The 20,430-nt window shown below is 40.1% G+C and overlaps 1 protein-coding gene across 1 annotated transcript in view; it reads right to left on the bottom strand.

Moving 5' to 3' along the window:
- Positions 1–20,430, bottom strand: part of SLC35F1 (solute carrier family 35 member F1) — a 386,453-nt gene that overhangs the window by 50,995 nt on the left and 315,028 nt on the right. Inside the window, exon 3 of the mRNA XM_033103601.1 lies at positions 18,334–18,461. Coding sequence (XP_032959492.1) covers positions 18,334–18,461 — 128 coding nt within the window. The remainder of the gene's footprint in view (positions 1–18,333; positions 18,462–20,430) is intronic.

Raw genomic sequence — 20,430 nt, 5'->3', positions numbered from 1 at the left:
CTTCCCGCAAGCTAATGGCTAGGAGGCCGGCCCCAGAAGGGTGGGATCAGAGGACTATAGGGAGCAGAGAGCGGATGTCCGCTGGGACACTGGAGCTCACCTCACACCTGCCAGGGGGCCTTGCAGTTTGCGATGCCAGCCCCTGGGGAGGCTCCAGATGGAAGTTGCCACCTTCCTTTTCCCTGTCTCTTTTTCTGCAGTGGAGGCCTCTCCAGCTTTGCCCCAGAAGTGCAGCGGGAAGCCCCGGCCCAGCTGCAGGGCACCCTAGCTGAAACCCTGGCTGGGATTGTATTCTTCTTTCCCCTTCTGTTCTTTCTAAAAGTCTTCCCTAAACATAGGATCACCTGACACATACATATAAAGATTTGTAAACACACCAGAATGTCATACAGGTCATAAAGTTAGCACATCATGCTATTTCATGGTTTCTGACTTGTCAGCTTATATGCTTTTAATGTGGATGAAGACGACAAGGAAATCTAGGAAACTAAGGTGGGAGAATTGCTCTGCAAATTAAACACAGACATTTCAGGAAATCTCCACAGCTTTCTCATTTTGTACTTAGACTTAAAAGTCAGCAGGGCATGTTCTTTATCTTCAACTAATGGTCCTGAAATAGCTTCAGAAAAGCTGAGTATTGCATTATGTTTTCACTCTGGTAAAATGTTTATATTTAGAGGTTGTCTTTTGTGTCTAAAATGATACATGCACTGTTTGCTTCACTAATGTTGGATGATTGTCGTTCCAATCAGTTATTTCTCCTCTCCTCCAGATTGTAAATGACAGAAAATAACAGCTTGATCCATCTGGAGTGGCTTATTTGTAGGTCAAGTTGCTTGAGTATTGACAATTTCACATGGTTCACCTAAGAGACCCAAGGAAGCAAATGGAGATCAGATACCAGTGTATTAACATTAGACCTGGATTGCAGAAGGCAGTGTTGCCTCTTATTTCCAACTCCAACTTTAACTTACACCTAAACTTTCTTAGACAGATACAGTAGGGAAAATGGACACTGTTTTAGAGGGTCCTTCCAGCAAGGGACAGTCCTTACCAATCCCAAAGCAGGTAGAAATGAAACAGTGTGAGAAAGGTTCTTGTCCTCCTTTCTGTTTTCTTTTAAGGCATAAAAACCTAACCATGTGGTAAAGTCCCGTACTAGATGTCAAATTAGCTAATTCCCATTTGGGGTGGAGCCAGAAGGCATGGAGAGAGAGGAAGAGTTCTCTTCCATTCTCCAAGTATTTGGAAGGGAATGGAAGTCTTCCTCGGCCTGGGTGCTGTCATGGGGAGGAAGGAGTCCCTCTACATTCCTCCTATTCCATACTTGGTTTGGGTGACATAAATGTTTGTTTCTTGATTAAGGATCCTGTAATGCATGGTCTCAGCTCCCACTCCCCGCACAAGAAGGCAGGACATGGTGAGGCTGAAAGGAACACCAACGGAGTCACGGATAGGGGGTTCATATCACTATATTCTTGATGTCGGCTGGCCGAGACGCAAAAGCAAACATCCACCAGTACCCCAATGAGGGGTCTTCCTGCACCTCAGTCTTGCTGGCGGCTGGGCAAGACACAGGAAGTAGGATCCACACGATCCTCAATCCACCATCTGCTTCTCTGACAACCAACAACCCCTTGTTAACTGCAATCCGCGCTTGCTAGCTCAGCTTCGGCAGTTATATCAGTGGCTAATGGCTAACCGATAACAGCTGATGGCCAACTAGTCACTGCTGATGGCCATCCACTACCCGAGCCAACACCTTTCCGCGTGAGGCCGAGAGCCTGGAAACTACTCTCTGGGACTGATCCCACAGATCTCCATATCATAATATTAGGCATAAAAATCTCTGAAAGGAGAAAAATCAGGATTTATAAGAATAAATGTTAACAATGGCTATCTTTGAATAGGATAACTGAATCTTCTCAACCCCACCACCCAAATTTTCTATGGTATCCAAATTTCCTCTATTGCACATACACTACTTTCAAAATATATAGAACAACACATGTTATAAGAGTGTAAAAAATCTACAAGAGTCAGACCAATCTTTCTCAAGGGCAGTGGGTGGTTTGTAAAAAAACAAAAAGCAAAAACAAAACAAAACCTTAAAACAAAACAAAACAAAAAAAGCTACCCACTGTTCCCAGTACAGTAGAGCATAACGAAGAGGTGACTTCATCCCTCTTTCTAATTCTTTCAGCCCAAAAGAGACTCCTCCTCCAGCTGTCAGCTCCTCATTTACACTTCCCTCAGGCTATTCACTGGGAAAAAGCCCCCCTCACGTGGCCCAGCTGTCAAGGGCTAAACCTGAGGCAACTGGTAGGTGATTCCAGGAAAAAGAACATTTCCCTATTCTCCCTTCCTCTGTTTCTAATTGGCAATTCTCCTGTGTTCCTAAAAGTGATATATATTATAAATTCACCTCCGGTGAGTAAAACTGAATTGTTAACAGGGAAGGATCTTAAAAAAGACAAACCAGTTACACGGACACAACAAAAGTCCTCTTTTCGCTGACAGTCCAGCTGAAGAGAACGGAATCTAATTTGGGAAATGCACATTCACACTTAATCAAGATCCATTTAAATTCAGTGGCCTGGACATGCAGCTATCCCAGAGACATGTGAAAATCCAACCAGGAGTATAATTCCAGGGAGTAGTATGTTTGATTTGGAGCAGATTTTTCTGGTAGACACACTCACCCTCTCCACAGCTCCAGAATTTTTTTCCCCCCAGGACTATTTTATTCATAACACCTCTACCCTCCACCCCACCCCACCCCACAAAACCCCATACCTTAAGACTTAGTGTTTAGATTTTATTGAGGTATTCATATTGGAGGAAGCTGTGTTTCTACCATGTTGCCCAAGAGATCCAAACTGATGAAATATATCATTGTGCTGACTCTGATAGCCATTTACCAGGAAATGTCCTATTTTCAGAATTTAGATAAAGGTTTTCACCAAACTATTATTCTTGTTTCTATTGATAAGGATTTAAATGTGTGAATTTTATGTTCCCCTATGCCAGTACATTAGAGCTTCTAAGTTGTTAAAGGATATCCTCTTTACTATTTTTGCTTCAACTCTCAAAGATAAAAAGAAAAAAAAAAAAGACACTGCCATGTGCTGAAAATCTGGGACAAGTACCTAGAAATCTAGGAGAACACTGGAAGATACAGTTAATGAGGAGACACACGCTTTCTAGCTCCGCTGCAGGGAAATCTGCCTTGGGTGAGAACAGAGCCGTCCCAGAGGACAAATTCTTTCCGGGCAAGCATCATTGGAGCTTTAATCAGCTTTAAAAACAAAGCTCTTATTATCAGCAAACTGGATTCCAAAAGTAGAAAGCAAGGAATGTACATTTCCTTGTGTCCACCATATAGCAAGGGCAATGCTAGGTTCTTATTTTTCCATTTTACAGATGAGAAAATGGAGTACTAAAGCTAATAATAGGTACCATACTTGAAGTCACATGGTAGCGTCAGAGCCAGCATGTGATCTGAGGTCTGCCGCTTTCCTTACACAAAGTGAGCTGAAGCAGTCAAGGTCCAGGTGGAGTAGCAGGTGCACAGGATCCAGTTACCATAACCGTGGTCTAGGCTGGGTCAGCCTCAACTCAGTCTAGCCGGCTTGCGGGCTCTCTCTTACACTCAGAGCACTCTGGGAGAGAGGGCAGACTTTGAGGGGATTGAGGAAATAACCACTAGTTGTCTGCAGTTTTCTTTTATGTTAAAGAAGGTGAAGGGTGAAAGGAAAAAGTGTAGAATTAGAGTCGTTTGCTTTTAGCGATGGCTCTCTGATGCTGTGTGGCTGTCTTGAATGTTTCTGGAGAAGTCATTGCCTCCAGTCAGGCAAGCACTATTACGGTCACTTGCATTTCTTATTTATGGAATTCATGAGCATAAGAACATTAACAACAACAGTAAAGAAAGTACACATTTCAATGCACATATTGAAGGAGATGAACATTTTCTGATAAAATATTAATTCTACATTAATTTTGCATTATTTTTGATTCCTCCCAGCATGAAAACAGCAGGGAGAAACTATTTCAAGAGTTAGAGGAAAACATCTTGTACTTTTCGGGATCTATTTGTAGGTCTCACTCAGCTATTCCAGGTTTTGTTTAAAAAAAAAAGGCAAAATCAGATTTTCATCACTTTATACTTGTCATTTATTTATTCGGTCAGCAGGTATTTATTATATGCCTACTGAACACTTGGCATTGCTACAGGTGCAGGGGACACCAGAGTAAGCAAAAAACTCTACATCTAGGTCCAAGTGGACAGCTGTCAACAAACATATTTCTTTCCTCCAGTTCACAGCCAGTTCCCCTCCCTAAGGACTTGCCTGGTATTAGAGGCGATTCTGCCTGCAGGTCTTTGGGACCCTTTCCTTTGCTCCCCGAGGGACCTTGCTTCAGCAGCTATCTGGTGTCCCTCAGGGATCTTCATTCCTTCCTCTCTGCTGCCTGTTTTCCTTTGCTGTATGGTCACGCCCAGACCCCACCTTTGATGCCCCATTGCTCTGTAGCTATTTGTCTTTCCCTATCACCGTCAGGCTTCCTGAAAGATGAATCTACAGCTACTGCCTCTGGTATCTTGGCCCCATTCATTTTTCAGGTGACGCCAATACTGACCAGTCCCTTCTCCATGACCACCAAAGCTGCACTGCATGGCCACTTTTGACTAAACCTTTCTGCAGAATTTGGCATTACTGACCACTCTCTACTTGAATTCTCTTCAGTCCTAATTTATCTATCTGTCTTTTTCCCTCCTATGTCTCCAGCCCTTCCTTCTTTCTGTCTTTCTATGGACTCTTTTTGTTTTTGTTTTTGTCCCTCAAAGTTGGTGTGTCTGAGGGTTCAGTCCTTAGCCCCCTCATATGCCACCGTTTGGCTGTTACCCATCTCTTACTTCCTTTCCTGCCAAACTTCCTGAAGAGCTGCATTCAGCCACTGTCTCCGTCTCTTCAACATCCATTCAACCCCTCAACAGAGTGCAACCTGGGTTCTGTTCTCCACCTCCATCAAAATTGCTCAAAAATACATCCCCTGTTTTGGAACCCAACAGACAGATTTTAGTCCTTATTTTACTCAGCGCAGCATCTGACACTCTGTATGGGGAAAAATAAAGCAGGGGAGAGAGTAGGGAGTGTTGAATGGGGCAGGAGATTGTGATTTTAAGTAGGGTGGGCAGGAGAGAACTCACTAAAAACGTAACATCTGAGCAAGTCCACAGTACCTCACTGACTGGCAGACAGTAGATGCTGAATGAATGAATAATTAAGGCAATGAATAACGTCAATTTCTCTGAACCATTTGGGGAGATCTGCTGTCATTGAGGTATGTGGTCCTGCCTAAAGTTGCTTATTGAGATGATTTTGGCCATGAGGAGCTGAAGGGGAGCACCTTGTGCAGGTGCTGGTTCGTGTCATCATTCTCTGGCTCAGATGGTGTCACAACTCTTGAACTGATCACAAAGCCTCCTACTTGATGGACCCAGAAAATGCTCAGCCATACTCTGTTTTCCTGTTCAAGGGCTCCAACACTGGAAATGGCCCGCAACCCAGAACATATAAACAAGAGGGAGGCCAGGAAGAAGAGGGACAAAAATAACTCCTGTTATTTTTTCATATGTTGGTGTTTTTATGAGTTCTCATTATCGGAGTCTTAAAAAGTCTTAGCAGTTTTGAGACTATACCCTTCAGTCTTGAAGAAGCTCACAGGCTTTTACAGATTTATGATTGATGAACAAACACATCCCTTCAAATGCATTGCCAAGGGAAGCGGGCTATGCACGTTTCTTTCTTTTTCTTTTCCTAGGTGCAAGAATATCCTCCTAGTTTAACCATTTACTGCAGGTGAGTTTTCTGTAGTGATTGAGTACCTCTGTAAATGCAGGCAGTCATGGCATGGAAGTGCTTTCACGTGCATCTATCTGTGGCGGATAGCACCAAATAATTCTCCAAGGAGCCCATCCAAGCACCATAGGTAACATGGGCATCTTGGTAACCACAGAGAGGGGACAACTCCCCAACAGGACTTTCTCCTCAAAGAATGGAAACATAAGTACAGATGGGCAAGGGAAGCTTGCTCTTATACCATGTTTCTGGATTTTTTGGAGAAGGCCCTCAAAAGGTCAATGCCTTCAAATCCACCTGGGGTTTAGGGAGGAATTAAATATTGTTTCCAACTACATTAGCTTCCTATTGCTGCTATAACAAATGACCACAAACTTAGTGCCTTAAAACAACCTATATTTACTATCTTATAGTCAGAAGTCCTAACATCAAGGTGCTGACAGGATTGTGTTCCTCTGGAGGCTTTCCAGGAGAATCCTTTTCCTGTCTGTCCAGCTTCTAGGGGCTGCCTGCATGCCTTGTTTTGTGGCCCCTTCCTCCAACTTCAAAGCCAGGAGTGTAGCATCTTCAAACCTCTCTTTGACTCTTTGACTTCTGCTCCCACTGTCACATCTCCATCCTCTGACCCCTGTCCCCTCTTCAAAGGACCTGTGTGATTACATTGGGGTTTCTCCAATAATCTAGGGTAATCTCATCTCAATTTCATTAATTTAATCACATCTGCAGAGTCTCTTCTACCATGTAAAGTGACATAGTTACATATTACATGCATCAGAACTTTAATATCTTTGGAGGACCATTATTCTGACTACTGCATCAACTATGTTCATGCATGAAGAAAGGTGTACCTTGAAATTAATGAGAATTTTTTTAAAAGGAAAGAAAACTGCCACTTATTGAGCAGGGCATGTGGGTGTTTATATATCTAATCTTCTTTCATATGAACATGGTTGTCATTCAGGATAGTCATGCTGGAAGGCCATGGGTATATTTTAATGAAGCTTTCATTGTTGAAAAACATTTTGGACTCTTTGAAATTGCTTTTGGAACACTCATTGGAAAGTTGCTTCTTTAATGGAAGCAACTCCTCATTCTTTGAGAGTAGGATTAGTCATTCATTCATTCATTTATTTATTTGGAAAGAACCACAATGCTGGATTAAACTAGTTACTCTGTGTTAAACTTTGTGGATCCAAAGGAAGGAGAAGTTACTTGCAGGACTTAAAATTGGCTCTGAAGATTTCAAAAGGGAGATTCTAAAATATTTGAACAATGGTAGCCACATCAGAATAAGTATATTATAATAATAAAAGAAGCACTTTAATGCATAATATTGATTTTAATGTATAAATTTTGCTATTTACAAGCCACTTTGTTGATATATATAGTAAAATGTTGTTATTATTTCAAGGAAAGATTTATTTGAAAAATAAAGAATTTTTATGGGGATAGATGTTTCTAATGAAACTATTCAGAGCTTGCTTACTCTTAATTCTCATGTTACATTTCCTAAGCTATTTGTTACAAATTGACTTTTTTCAAGTCTCTTATCTTTAGATATTGTATTCTATAATTAAATCCTTTATAGGAAATAGCATTGATTTTTAAAACTAACCAAAACTAGATCATTGGCTTTTAAAAATCCTCAAATCTTGTATCCAACACAGAAAAATCTTCACTTTCTCTTTCATCATATTTATAATCTTTAATGTTTAGAGAAACCAGGGAAGTAATTACCTGGAGAAAACTATTAAGAAATTACCAATGATATTATTTATGGAATTTTGCTTGGAGACAGGCAGGGAGGATGACTTGAAATAAAAACATGATTCTAAATTTCTATCAAAGGATTTCATATCTATAAAAATCACTTAAAGGCCAAATGAACACTCTGAGCCAATGAGCATACCTAATTGGCAAGATCTTACACATGACTTATTTGAACACTGACTTTTAGAAATGTAATTGAAATTAGTTTCTAGTAAAGTTTAGAATTCACAAAGAAAAATTTGAGTTTCAAAATTTTATTTACTTGGCCATTATAAAATTCTGTTTTCAATGCTATGCTTTCTCTCTCTCTCTCTCTCTCTCTCTCTCTCTCTCTCTCTCTCTCTCTCTCTCTCTCTCACACACACACACACACACACACACACACACACACACACACACACCCCTAGGTGTGCTCACTAAATCTATTTGCAAGTGCTTACTTAAATAAAAACATTGATTAAAACTGTTTATTGGTACAATCGTATGGCCACAATTCCACCAATTGTATTCTGTAGAGAACATTTTACGTTAAGACAGTCAATCGTTAGCAGCTGAAGCTGTATGACCACAAAGGAGCCTTGGGGATATCCAAGGTTGGGCCTCCTATGTCTTCCCATTTGCCCAATTCACCCTTACCCACCAAATATGACAGGTGAGGCAATTTGGCCACTAACTCTGAAAAATGTGCAACTTTGTATGTGGTGTAATGTTAGACTATAAGAGTGTTTCACTTTTCACAAACTAGTATATGGAAAGAATACCTAAGAAAATAAATATGAGCTATTATTCATTGCACAAAATGATTTTTCAATTTCCTAGAAGAACTGCTTTGTGCATTTCCCAGTGTGTTAAAAATATAAATCATTTACAAAAATGTATTTGGAAATATTGTTTCAGAAACATGTTCCTTGCAGAACAGGCAGTCTATCTGTACCATAAGAGAAAATGTTGATTTTACCTGTCAAGCAACAGCGTTCCAAAGCTTTTAGGTTTGTTTCTCCCCTGGAACTGTGAGAACATGATTCCAAATAGGATATTGTCATATTTGCTTGTACAATTTCTCTTGATATTTTCATTCTAAAACAAAGTGCGTTGGAAGAATTTGGTTTGTACCTATCAGGAATTTCATTAATCTTCATGAGATTTCACCGCGATTGCCCAGCCAATAGTCTTACCTGGGGTAACACAGTAATCAGTTAGTGGCAAAGCTCATTGGAATGTGGGTTTCCTAATCTTCTCTTTGTGTCTCAAGCAAGTACTTTCACCTAGATCACGCTGTATGCAACTGAAAATCACTCTTCTTAAATTTGCTATCAAAGAGAGGGCATGAGCGGATGAGATGGTTTAGGCAACGTGTATCTTTTAGTTTTTTGTTTTTCTTCAATTGGATCAATGGAAAGAATATATGAAATGGAAAATACGTGAGTAAAAGGAGCTCGCATTTATTGAGCACCTACTGCACGTTGGAGGTGTTGCTAAGGTAGTGGGTGTTCCAGTTTGGTTGACTGACTGTCACATGGATGTCAGAGAAGTCAGAACGTTGGAAGACGAGTGGGGGTACTACTGAAAGGTCAGTTTGTAAGAAGGTACAGAGGACTTCACTGAGGCAGGTGTTAGAGTCTGCAGTAGGAGGTGGTGGCCGGGTCAGCACAAAGGAAGGTGTCTGTTGTGTTATTTTTGCCTTAGGGCTGGTTGAGAAACGTGGACAATTGAATGAAATGTTACATTTGGCCTACTGATGACTACATCAGGAGGCAGGTTCTTTTATTCTGACTTATAGGTGGGAAAACGGATGCTCAGAGAGAGAGAGAGAGAGAGAGAGAGAGAGAGAGAGAGAGAGAGAGGAGAAGTTCATCTCACTTATTTATAACCTGTCTACATGAGCCATTGGAGTTGTTGATAATCATCAGGGAGCCAAATGGCCCTGTTTTACTGTCAGGTCATGTTGTCAATAAGACCTAGGTATATAGGCTCCACTGCGTATCTCCTTGAGGGTCTTCTCCATCACTGGTGGATTCAGTCACTCTTCCTCTGTCATCCACAGTATTCTGGGTTGAGCTCCATTTGACTACATTTCATGCTGCATTATAATTTGTTTACAGATCTGCCTTCCAGCAAAATAGGATACATTTTCATGGAAATTTAATTTTCCCTTAAATCATGCCTCATATAACCTTCTACCTATAAAACAGAACCATGAAGAAAAAGAAAGCAGGACCTTTATACAACAAAGAGGTCATGGATGAGCTTTGGAACACAAAGCTGACTTTCCTGACTCCTTCAGTAAGGAAGGGTCTAGAGAGTCAGGTGAACACAGAGAGAAAGCATTCTAAATTCTGCAGTCCTCCCTCCCATATACCAAGAATCTATATGGCCAACTATACCCGAGTTTCCTCCTGAATGTGGAAGGGCGCCCTTTCCTCCCTTCGTGCTGCGTCAGGAGGCCTGGTGTTCTGGAAAGAAGATGTGAGACAAGGAAGTCCATGCTAGAGAAGAAGAAGGAGGGAAGCGTTTGTCCCTGAAAAGGCCACATCTGAGAACAACTGGAGTTGAAATGTGGTTAGCAGAGCTCTGTAGTTTCTCCTCAGAGCATCTGTCTTTCTGGATGATGTACAAAAGTCCAAGTGCTCTGCAAAGGGGTGCAGGCTGGCTTACTCTGGGAGAGATGGGGGGTGGGGAGTTCTATGTGGCAGAAACTACTGAGGGGAGAGATCTAATACATTCACAGCTGGATACCAGGGGATCCACAGCATCAACAAGAATCAAGGAGGTGAGGTAGGTGGGAGCAATTAGCAAGAACAGAGAGATGACTGCCAGGGCAAAGACAGCAGGAAGAACCAGCAGCCCCACACCCTGCAAGTGCACACGCCACACCCGGCCAAGTACCCCAGAGTGGACAGCAGCGGCCAAAGGGCCAACATGAAGCCAAAGGTCACACTAGAGACCTGGCATCTCAGAAATGAGTATAGAAGGGAAGAACTCTGAGAGGCTAAGTATTTGTCCAAAAGCAACTGAACGTTCCGAAGAAAGTTTTTAAACTGGAAGAAATTAGCAAACTTTATGTTTCATTGACCTTTTCCCTCCCACTGCTATTTGCCAGCTTGAGGGTGTTGGAGGGAAGGTTTATTATGAATATTAGATCAACTACAGGATACAGGAGATAAAGTTGCTTTAAACATCTAAGTATAACATGAATAAATCTACATCCATGCTATACCTATAACACGAGCTTCTTGAGAGCTGGGACTTTTTTATTTTTTTTTTTGTTAATTATCTTTACATCCCCAGAGCATAGTAGAATACTGAAAAGGTGGTTAGAGTTCTGGGTCCTGTCTGAATAAATATACTTACTGAGGATAAAGGTCACTTATGTTGCAATGCTCAATAACTGGCCTTTAGAGATTCATCCTTTCATTCATTAACTTATTTATTCAAATATTCCATGCATTTTTGACATCTATATGTACATGATGTGATTCAGGAAAAAACGATGAATTGTTTCTGCATTTATTCAAACATCAGCAATTTATTCAGTGCTTACTGTGCACCAGATACACAGGTCCCACCTTCAAGGACCTTACACACTTAAAGGGGAGAGGAAATATATATATAAGCAACTACCATATAAAGTAGAAAGTAACACTTACCATACAGAAAATGAAGATGAAGACATAAATAGAGTCAAGACAGGATCAAATGCATGTTTTCCTGTCTTGTAAGCATGGCTGTTCTAGAGTCTAGAGGAAGAGAGAGAGAGACACTTCCCTTGATTTCCAATGGCTTTACCTGATGGCCTCTGGGGGACCAGCCCATGGAAGTAGGCATTGGAGCTCCCTTCTGTAAAACGGAGTTCTACAGAACACATTTAAAGAAAGCTTTCGTGACGAGCCTAGTAATGGAACGACACAGACGTTGACGATAATTTTAGTGTGTTCCTGTGATGATGGGCAAGAATCTATGACCTAAATCAGGACAAAAGGCTGACAGAAAACTGTGTGGCACCCAAACCAATATTTAGATTTGAACTACCAGATATTTAAGTTATTGTCACAATCATGAGACTAGGAAGTCCAGATCTAAGAAAATCTGAGAGATTCAGAATGGCATGTTAATTTTAGGGGTCAGAACTTCGTTTTGCCTTTAAATGCCCTTTAAAACACCTCTAAAATAGTCATGAAAGTGCCACAGTCCTGCACCAGGAACAGGTAAAAATAGCAAGGCAAAATAAGGGAATATAGCCTTAAAATCTGATCTTATGACTGTAAAGTCATGCCCATGGGACTGTGTATAGGCATGCTTTCTCTCTGGGCTCATCCACAGAGGCGGAAACTCAGGTCGGCGACAAATGAAAAGTATGCTTAGTGACTTTCTCCTGTGTGTCATAACTTCTTGACTATGGGGCCATAGTTACATGAATCCTGAGAGGGGGATTTACCTCTCTCCTGTGTCTCCACTGAGCTGAAAACATACTGTTTTCATCACACTACAATATTGTATTCTAACTGTGAACGTAGTTGTCTGTCACCCCACAACAGGGCTCAAGGCTGATTGGTAGTTGTGTGCTCAGCACTGACATTTTCTAATCAATAAAGGAATCTGTATGTCAAGTCTATTCACGTGACTTAAACTTCAGATTCCAGAGACACATCAGAAGGTACAAATTACCCAGCCTTTCTCTGCATCTGATACAACTTAATTCTGAGCCTACCTAAAATTCAGGAGGAGTGGACCCAGAATGGCCAGAGAGCTATGTAAACTGAGGAGATTAACTGTTGCATTTGCATGGTGTGTATGTTACATGTATGTTGTAGGTGTATATCATGTAGAGTTAGTCTCATGGTTGGAAATCACACTGCACATTGGGGAGGTTGACTTTCATTCTGCTAATATGCCCAAGTCAGAGGAGTGGAGCAGAAAGGAAATAATCAGGGTTAGAGTGCTTTCTTTCTTGTTCTTTGATCCGGATGGAAACTGCCTGAGTCATAGGGAGAGCTCTGAAATATCCCTATGTGAAGGAGGGGATGTGTTAGTGGTATAGACCCCTCAGCATGTTTTTTAACTGGAAATGGTTTCCAGTGTGAGTTAATTTTAATTACCATACGTTCATGTTTGAGGAGACTTGCTTTCTTCTTATTTCACTAGTTTCATCTATTGCATTTTAGTACTACATGGCTGAAGAAAGATGAATAATCTTTGGCAAGAAGTCATAAGCTGTTATTTCTACTGAAATGGTTCATATAGCACAGTTATAAAAATGGTACAGCTTTTAGAATTTATCCAAATGTCATTGCTAATCTGTCTCAAAGTCACAGGCACGACGTATTTATTCAAGAGATACAAACCCAAAAATGTATCTTTAGAATAAAATTCTTATAAATCCAACATCATGGTGTTACCATCTTTTTACTTTCTAATGAAGAAAAGAGCTGGGTTTCTTCATTTCAGTGTCTCTCTTTTGTTATCTTTTTCCTGAATAAATGTTATCTCTTTTGCTATTGTTAACTTTCTTTAGCTTCTGACTATAAAGTCAAAGTTAAAAAATATTTTTTTCCAAAAGATGTTCAACATTATTAGCCATTTGGAAAATGCAAATTAAAACCACAACGAAATATCACTACATACTTTTTTAAATGGGTAAAATAAAAAAATAACAATAACACCAAACGCTGGTGAGAATGGGGAGCAACGGGGCCTCTCATATGTAGCTGGCAGGAAAGTGAAATGATGGAGCCACTCGAGAAAGTTGTTTGACCATTTTTAAAACCAAATAGGGACTTTCCATACGATTCAGCAATTGCACTTTTGAGCACTTACCCCAGAGAAATGAAATCTTATATTAACACAAAAACCTGTACATGAATGCAGCTTTATTTGTAAAAGCTCAAAGCTAGAAACAATCCAAATGTCCTTCAACAGGCGATGGTTAAACAAACTTGGTATATCTATACCACAGAATACGATTCAGCAACAAAAAGGAACAAACTATTGATACATGAAACAATTTGGGTGGACTGAGGATATTATGCTTAGTGAAAAGCCAATCTCAAAAGGTTAAATACCGTGTAATTCTATGTTATATGGCATTCTCCAGAGGACAGAATTATTTGGATGGAGAATGGATTAATGTTTGCCAGATAACAGGGATGAGGGTGATGAAATGGGTGTGACATCACAGGGGTACCATGAGGGAATGAGGGATGTGTGACGGGACAGTTCTGCCTCCTGAGTGGGGTAGTGCTTACACAAACCCACACAGGCATGCCCTTGGAGATATTCCAGATTTGGTTCCAGAGTACTGCAATGAAGAGAATATCCCAATAAAGCAAGTCACAGGGATTGTTTGGTTTTCCAGTGCATATAAAAGTTATGTTTTCACTATATTATGGTCTATTAAGCAGGTAATCGCATTATGTCTAAAAAAAAATGTATATACCTTAATTTAAAATACTGCATTGCTAAAAAAAGCTAACCATCAACTGAGCCTGTTGAAAAAATGGCGCTGATATATTTGCTCGATGCAGGGTTGCCACAAACCTTTAATTTGTAAAAAGTGCAGTATGGTATCTGTGAGGTGCAATAAAATGTGGTATGCCTATACGTGGCATCAAATTGCATAGAACTACACACACACACATACACACACACACACGCATACAATGGAGTCAAGGAAAAGGGATGAAAACTGAATAAGGTCTGTAGTCTAGTTAACAGTATTGTACGAACGTCAATATCCTGGTTTTGACATTATACTACAGTCATATAAAATGTCAACAGTGGGGAAAGCTGTACGAACAATTCGAACAACTCTATATTTTTTAAATTCTCTGTGAATTTGTAATCATTTCAAAAATATATTTTTCTTTTCAAGCTTCATTTATCAATTGTTTGTGATATTTAATCATAAATTTGGTGATTGAACAAAAAGGGCAAGAGGATAAAGCAAGGAGGGGCTCTTCAAGTCCTACATCACTGTTACAAAGAGAATCAGAACGCAAAAGTGTTTGATGCTCCGCCAGCTGCTAATAAAGATTGTCTGGTTGAAACAGAAATGCTTTGAAAAATGGCTGTTGGGTCACATCCTATCATTCATTTCTTCAGAAAGCATGGCTCTCTTTTACCGATAAAATTAAGTCACATTCTTCATCCTGGCATGGAAGATCTCTGACAATATGGCCCCGACTTAACTTTTTGGCTCTGTGTTCCTCTGTTTGTTTATGACCACCCATTGTTTCTACCTGTTCTCCAAACTACGTCTCAGTTGTCTGTAAAACTCAAATTTGGCTTTCGGTGGCACTTGGCGTAACTATTCAAACCCCTGACCTGGCCAGCAAGGCTCATGGACTCTGGCCCATGCCTCCTTCTCCAAGCCACTGTTGACCACTCTTCTCTTCACTCTCCATGCCCGGACACATGACCTTGGCCAAACCTAATCCTTGCCATGGTCTTTCCCACAGCAGGGCCTCGAGCATGTTGCCTTCTTTGCTTGGACCTCTTTCCCTCCCAACTAATCCTCCACTCCTCTTTCAGATCTCAGCTCCATCATTGGTTCTTTAGGAAAATCTTCTCCAACCCCCCAGTTTAGGTCAGGTTGTTTTTACAAATGTTCTCATAGAACTGTGTTGCTTTCCTTTGGAACACTTACACCAATTTTAATGACACATCCATTCATTTGGTTATTTGACCAAAGGCTGTCTTCCCCATTTGACTGAAAGCTCCATAAGAATAAAGACAATATCTGTTTTTGCTCACAAGTGTGTTCACCACCTAATTAATACACTGTATTAAACATAGAAGGATTCAGTAATTATTTTTTAAGTAACTGGATGAATCAAACCAGAATAACTGTTCTCCAATCATATTCCTCAGGTTTCCTGTCCCCAAGGTTCTGTCATGCCCTTCATTGCAGGTGCAAAACTGTACCTACATTTTATCCTCTCTACATTTTATTCCATTTTATAGTCTCGTCTAAATGGGCACTTTCTTGTCTTGGAAAATAAATATCATTTCCACCTCCTTTGAAAACTATAGCACTTAGGTGTCTGTTCTCTTGCAATATGTGGTATTATTATCAATCTGTGTAGACTGTCCCTGTTATCCCCTTTACAAGTTCATGAGCTCCTGGAGTGCAAGATTGATTCATTTCTCTTTACATCACCTGCAATAACTAGCATATTTTTCAGATTCTTAATTAATGTATTTTCCTTATTGATTAATGTGAACAACTAAAAGCTGAGCACATATTATATGCTCAATTAATATTTATAGAAACTAGGGAAAATCATTAGAGGTCCTTGTTAGTTATACCGATTTGCAATGAGTGAATGGGATCAAATTACTAAACAGTACTACAAGCATGGTTCCCAGGGCAAATGCCTTCTGTTCTGACCATTTATTATTTTTTAATAGGTTTATTTGTTACAGCTGGCCAGATGGTTCTAGTACTGTGAGATTCAGCTTGCTTTTTCACTTCCCCCTATCCTGTACTCCATAAGTTACAATGAAAACCTATGAATATTTCAGTGGCATTATTATTTCCTTGTCTTTCTACAGAATTAAAATAAAGCTTTCATAGAACATAGTATTAAATAGGGTGTCAGATAGCTAATTTGAGAGAGGTAAGTGAATGGATTAGTGGTGGTATATGACATGGATTGAACTAAACACCTGAGAACCAGGGAAACAGTTGTTAAGAATAAATTGTCACTGTTAACAACAAACTGAAAAATTAAAAGAAAATTTTTAAAATCCTGTAGGACTTAAGAAACCAGCAATTGGTTGTGACTTTTCAATGCTTAACAGAAAAAACAAGTCAACTGTATTTCCACAGGGGGAAGTCTCCTCCTCATTCTCCCCTAGGTCCATTTATAATTTTTGACTCGGGATTCACGGGCCCAGTTCTGCCCTGAAGCTAGCATTCTCCCCCCATATCTGTAAAGACATTCTGCAGCCTTCACTTTTAGGTAGAGAACTGCTGGGAACTTCTGTGCCCCCAAATACTGGAAATCAATGCAATTTAATTAACTTCTTTGAACTTTTATTGAATACCTAATATGTGCTGGATTTTCTACTAGGTGTTAGAGATTCAAAGGTGAACAAGAAATCATCCTTTCCGTGAAAAAACTCCCAGTTGGGTGGAGTAGGTAGCAATATCCAAGCATCACTCTTAGGTAAGACAGGCAATGGAGACAGAGCTGAAAAACCAAGTGCCATGGAAGCAGAGGAGAGAGAGAGCTGTTGTCTTGGTGGGGCTTACTGAAGTGAGGTGGGCACGAAACTGGTATATGCAGCAGCACTGTGGTTGTTTTCCCAGCATCCATCCTCCTCACCTCTCCCTCAGTGCTGACAGATATGTGATTGGGTGGGATTGATCCCACCCTGACTCTCGGAGTGAGTGCTGATTGATGAGCCTGTGATGCTCAACCAGAGACGGAACCTCTCTGCTACAGGACATTTAGAAATCCATGAAAACATTGTTGGTTGTTTCAAAGGCTAAAAGAAATGCTATTGGCATTGAGTGGGCAGCGGCTAGGAATGTTAAATGGCAAGTAAAGCAGGAAAGGGACACACGTCATGAAAAACGATCCCACCCGATATGCCAGTAGTACTTCTATTGAGAAACAGTTGTCAGCCCATCAGAGAAATCTCATCCCCTATTAGTTCAGGGAGTCCAGGTCTATGCCAATTAGTTCACAGCAATCTCCTGCCATGAGTGTGGTCCAATCAGAATAGAGCGCCAGACCACTCTTTAATCATTGTGGATACGCATTCTTTCTGTCTCTCATTGGGCATGCAGGAAGAAGCCTGTCACCCCATTAAATCCAGTGTAGATAACTTCCTATTCAATCTATATAATCTAAATTTATTCATTGTTTGCCTATTTGTTTCTCCGTTTTTGTTATTGTTGTTTCCAAGCAAATCATTAGGATGACAGAAATGTTGTTGAAGTATCAAATATAAGTAATATCTAATATGGAACAATGTTTTGTGTTCATCCTGGAGCTTTGGAATGAGTATAAATTTATAATATCGCCATAAAAAGAGAAACAAGGGTGAAACAAAAATAGTCAAGCTTATTTATGGTGTAATGAGGAAGATAAGTGGTGTCTGGTGGAAATTCTGAAAACCTAAGTTAAACCTGCCATTGTGTACATGCATGTATGGGTACACGCATGTGCGTAAAAGCAAAAGTGAGAGCAAGAGAGGATGCAGTGGCTATCTTCATGCATAACACATTTTAGGAATTTAAATCTTCAAGAAAAATTCTGTACCTCCAGTTTGCAAAATCTCTACATTAAAGAAAGCTAAAAGAAAAGATTATTAAGCACTTTGGTTACTTACGCAGAATCCATGAACATATTCTGAAATGTTGTAAGTTGCGATTAAAATAGATTATTTCTATGGTTATTAATAATTCTCCTACTGCCATACAGTTAGTTGGCAGTATTCGTAGCTACAGATTATTTTCCTACCTAGTCAATGGTTACTATGGTGTATTAAAAATGAGGAGGAAAAAGATGTCCAATTACATTTGAATTACGAAGAATTAGTAAGACACAGAAACAAAGTCCAGTGTATACAGCCAGTTTCCCTCTTGTTGCAGAACTTATGGAGTAGTATGCAGATTCCCACGTGACTCAACTGAAATTAAACTACATCTGGAAATTGAGGAAGATGAGAAGGAAAGGGGAGCCGTCAGTACCTGGATACTAGTCAGAGTCGTGTACTGATAGGCCTTGACCACCAAGTAATTTGCTTCCAGGTCTATGAGTCCCAGGATCATGTACTTCCACCATCTTCGTCGTAAAATTGCCAGGAGGTTTTCTTCTCCTGTGTTACAGAATGGAGAAGAAATGGATTAGGTTCTGAACAAATAATAAACTGTATAGTTAGAAGGATTCTAAAATATTCTATTATATTTTTTACCATACTTTCCCAAATGTGTAATTAAACAAATGATTCAAAGGCTGAAATGTTTCTACTTGGCTAACAGTCTTCACTGTAGATTCGGCTCTTCAAATTGTTTTCTATGGTAGAATAAGTCTGGGCAGGTTTCTAGTTAATGACAAAAACATTTTCTCAGGAACATTTGAAGAAAACATATTACATCATGCTAAAATAAAAGGAAAGGTGGCTCAGAAAGGCTAGATAAACACGCAAAGTCCAAATCATTCTGAACTTTGGGACTGTGGTAAAATAGATGGAAGTGGAAAGAGGGTAGCCCAATGGACAAAGGGTTATGCTCGGCAGCATATCTGTCGTAAGGCTCCAAGATGTCATCCTGAGTGCTCGTTCAGCTTTGAACATGACACACGTTGAACATTATGCTCTGGTAGCGTGTGGGTGATGGCAGAGGCAGGAAGTTGGGCATCACTCTCAGAGGGAAGAGACCATGTGCCATCAGACCAGACTCTTAATACTGCCAGCAACTGTAATCTTCACCATCTCGCCCCTTATATCTTTATTCTTATTTTTACATTTTTCGGGTCTGAAATTAACCTTATTTCTCAATGGGCAAACAGGGTTATTAATAATAGTTGCTCTCTGGAGCCAATCTGTGAGGTTTTCACAAAGGATGTAAAATATAAAGAAATCTTAAGTGAATAGTGACTGTATTCATTATCTAGTGCTGTATAACAGATTATCCCAAAACATGGTTGCTTAAAACAACAAATATGTATAGTCTTTGTGAGTCAAGAATCTGAATTAAGTGTCTCTGGTTCAAGGTCTCTAAATTAAGTTGCAGTCAATTTGTCAGCCATGGATGTAGTCTCATCTGAAGGATTGGCTGGGGAGGGAGGGAGGAAGGGAGAGAGAGAGTGAAATGGAAACCATAGTTTCTCTTATAACCTAATATCAGAAATGACATTTCTACCATATTTTATTCTTTAGAAGAGAGTCAATAAGTCCAGCGCACACTCAATGGAGAGAATTTCATAAGGGTGTGGTGTTCGTACTAGGAGGCAGGGCTCATTGGAGGCCATCTTAGAGGCTGGCTGCCTAGCGCCACACACCTTTAGTACTTACTATAGCTGTGATTTAGCTGGTCCTCAAGAACCTCAATAGATTCCACATCACCACCTGTCTCTGGGTCACTCTCAGAACTCTGAACTCCTGATTTTTGCCTTTTGTCTTCTTCCAAAGACCATCATATAGGTGGCCTTTTTAACCTTGTGGAGACTTATGAAAACGCAGCTTTCCAGGTACACAGAGCATGTCAGAGTGTATTGTGGCTAGTTGGCAACAAGGAGGGAGAGGTCTCTTGATCTTTGGTAACTAACACAGTTTTCTAACCTCATTTTTGTTGCCACACTTCTCATATCCTTTGCTCCAAGGACACTAAAAATCTTTCTGTCTCATTGCTCAGAATTGTTAACTCCTGTTCATCCTTCAAAATTTAGCTGTTCTCTGATATTTTGCCTGACACCACTCTCCAACTGGGCAACATGTACTCAGCTCTGTATAGTACTGCCACATGATTGTGACTATTTAGAAATTGTCTCATTACTAAATTGGGAGGTTTTCGATGGTAAGACATTAAACGGCATATATGTATATATACATACACACACACAACACCTACCATACTGATGTATAGTAAGTATTAGCTAAGTGTTTTGGAATAAATGAATAATTGAAAAAAGCATGAAGTGCTATCTATCTGAATATGTCAAGAGCCAGTTCCAGAATATGAGTTACACTTACTGCTTTGCACTTAGATGCATAGCTGGTGGATATGATCTCAAAGGTCATTTCTTCATAGCCGGTTCATTTTGCCAATTCTCTTGCACAGCATTTC

This window comes from Rhinolophus ferrumequinum, chromosome 3 (genome assembly GCF_004115265.2).
Source record: "Rhinolophus ferrumequinum isolate MPI-CBG mRhiFer1 chromosome 3, mRhiFer1_v1.p, whole genome shotgun sequence".
Lineage (NCBI taxonomy): Eukaryota > Metazoa > Chordata > Mammalia > Chiroptera > Rhinolophidae > Rhinolophus > Rhinolophus ferrumequinum.
This window is presented reverse-complemented; position numbering and strand designations above follow the sequence as displayed.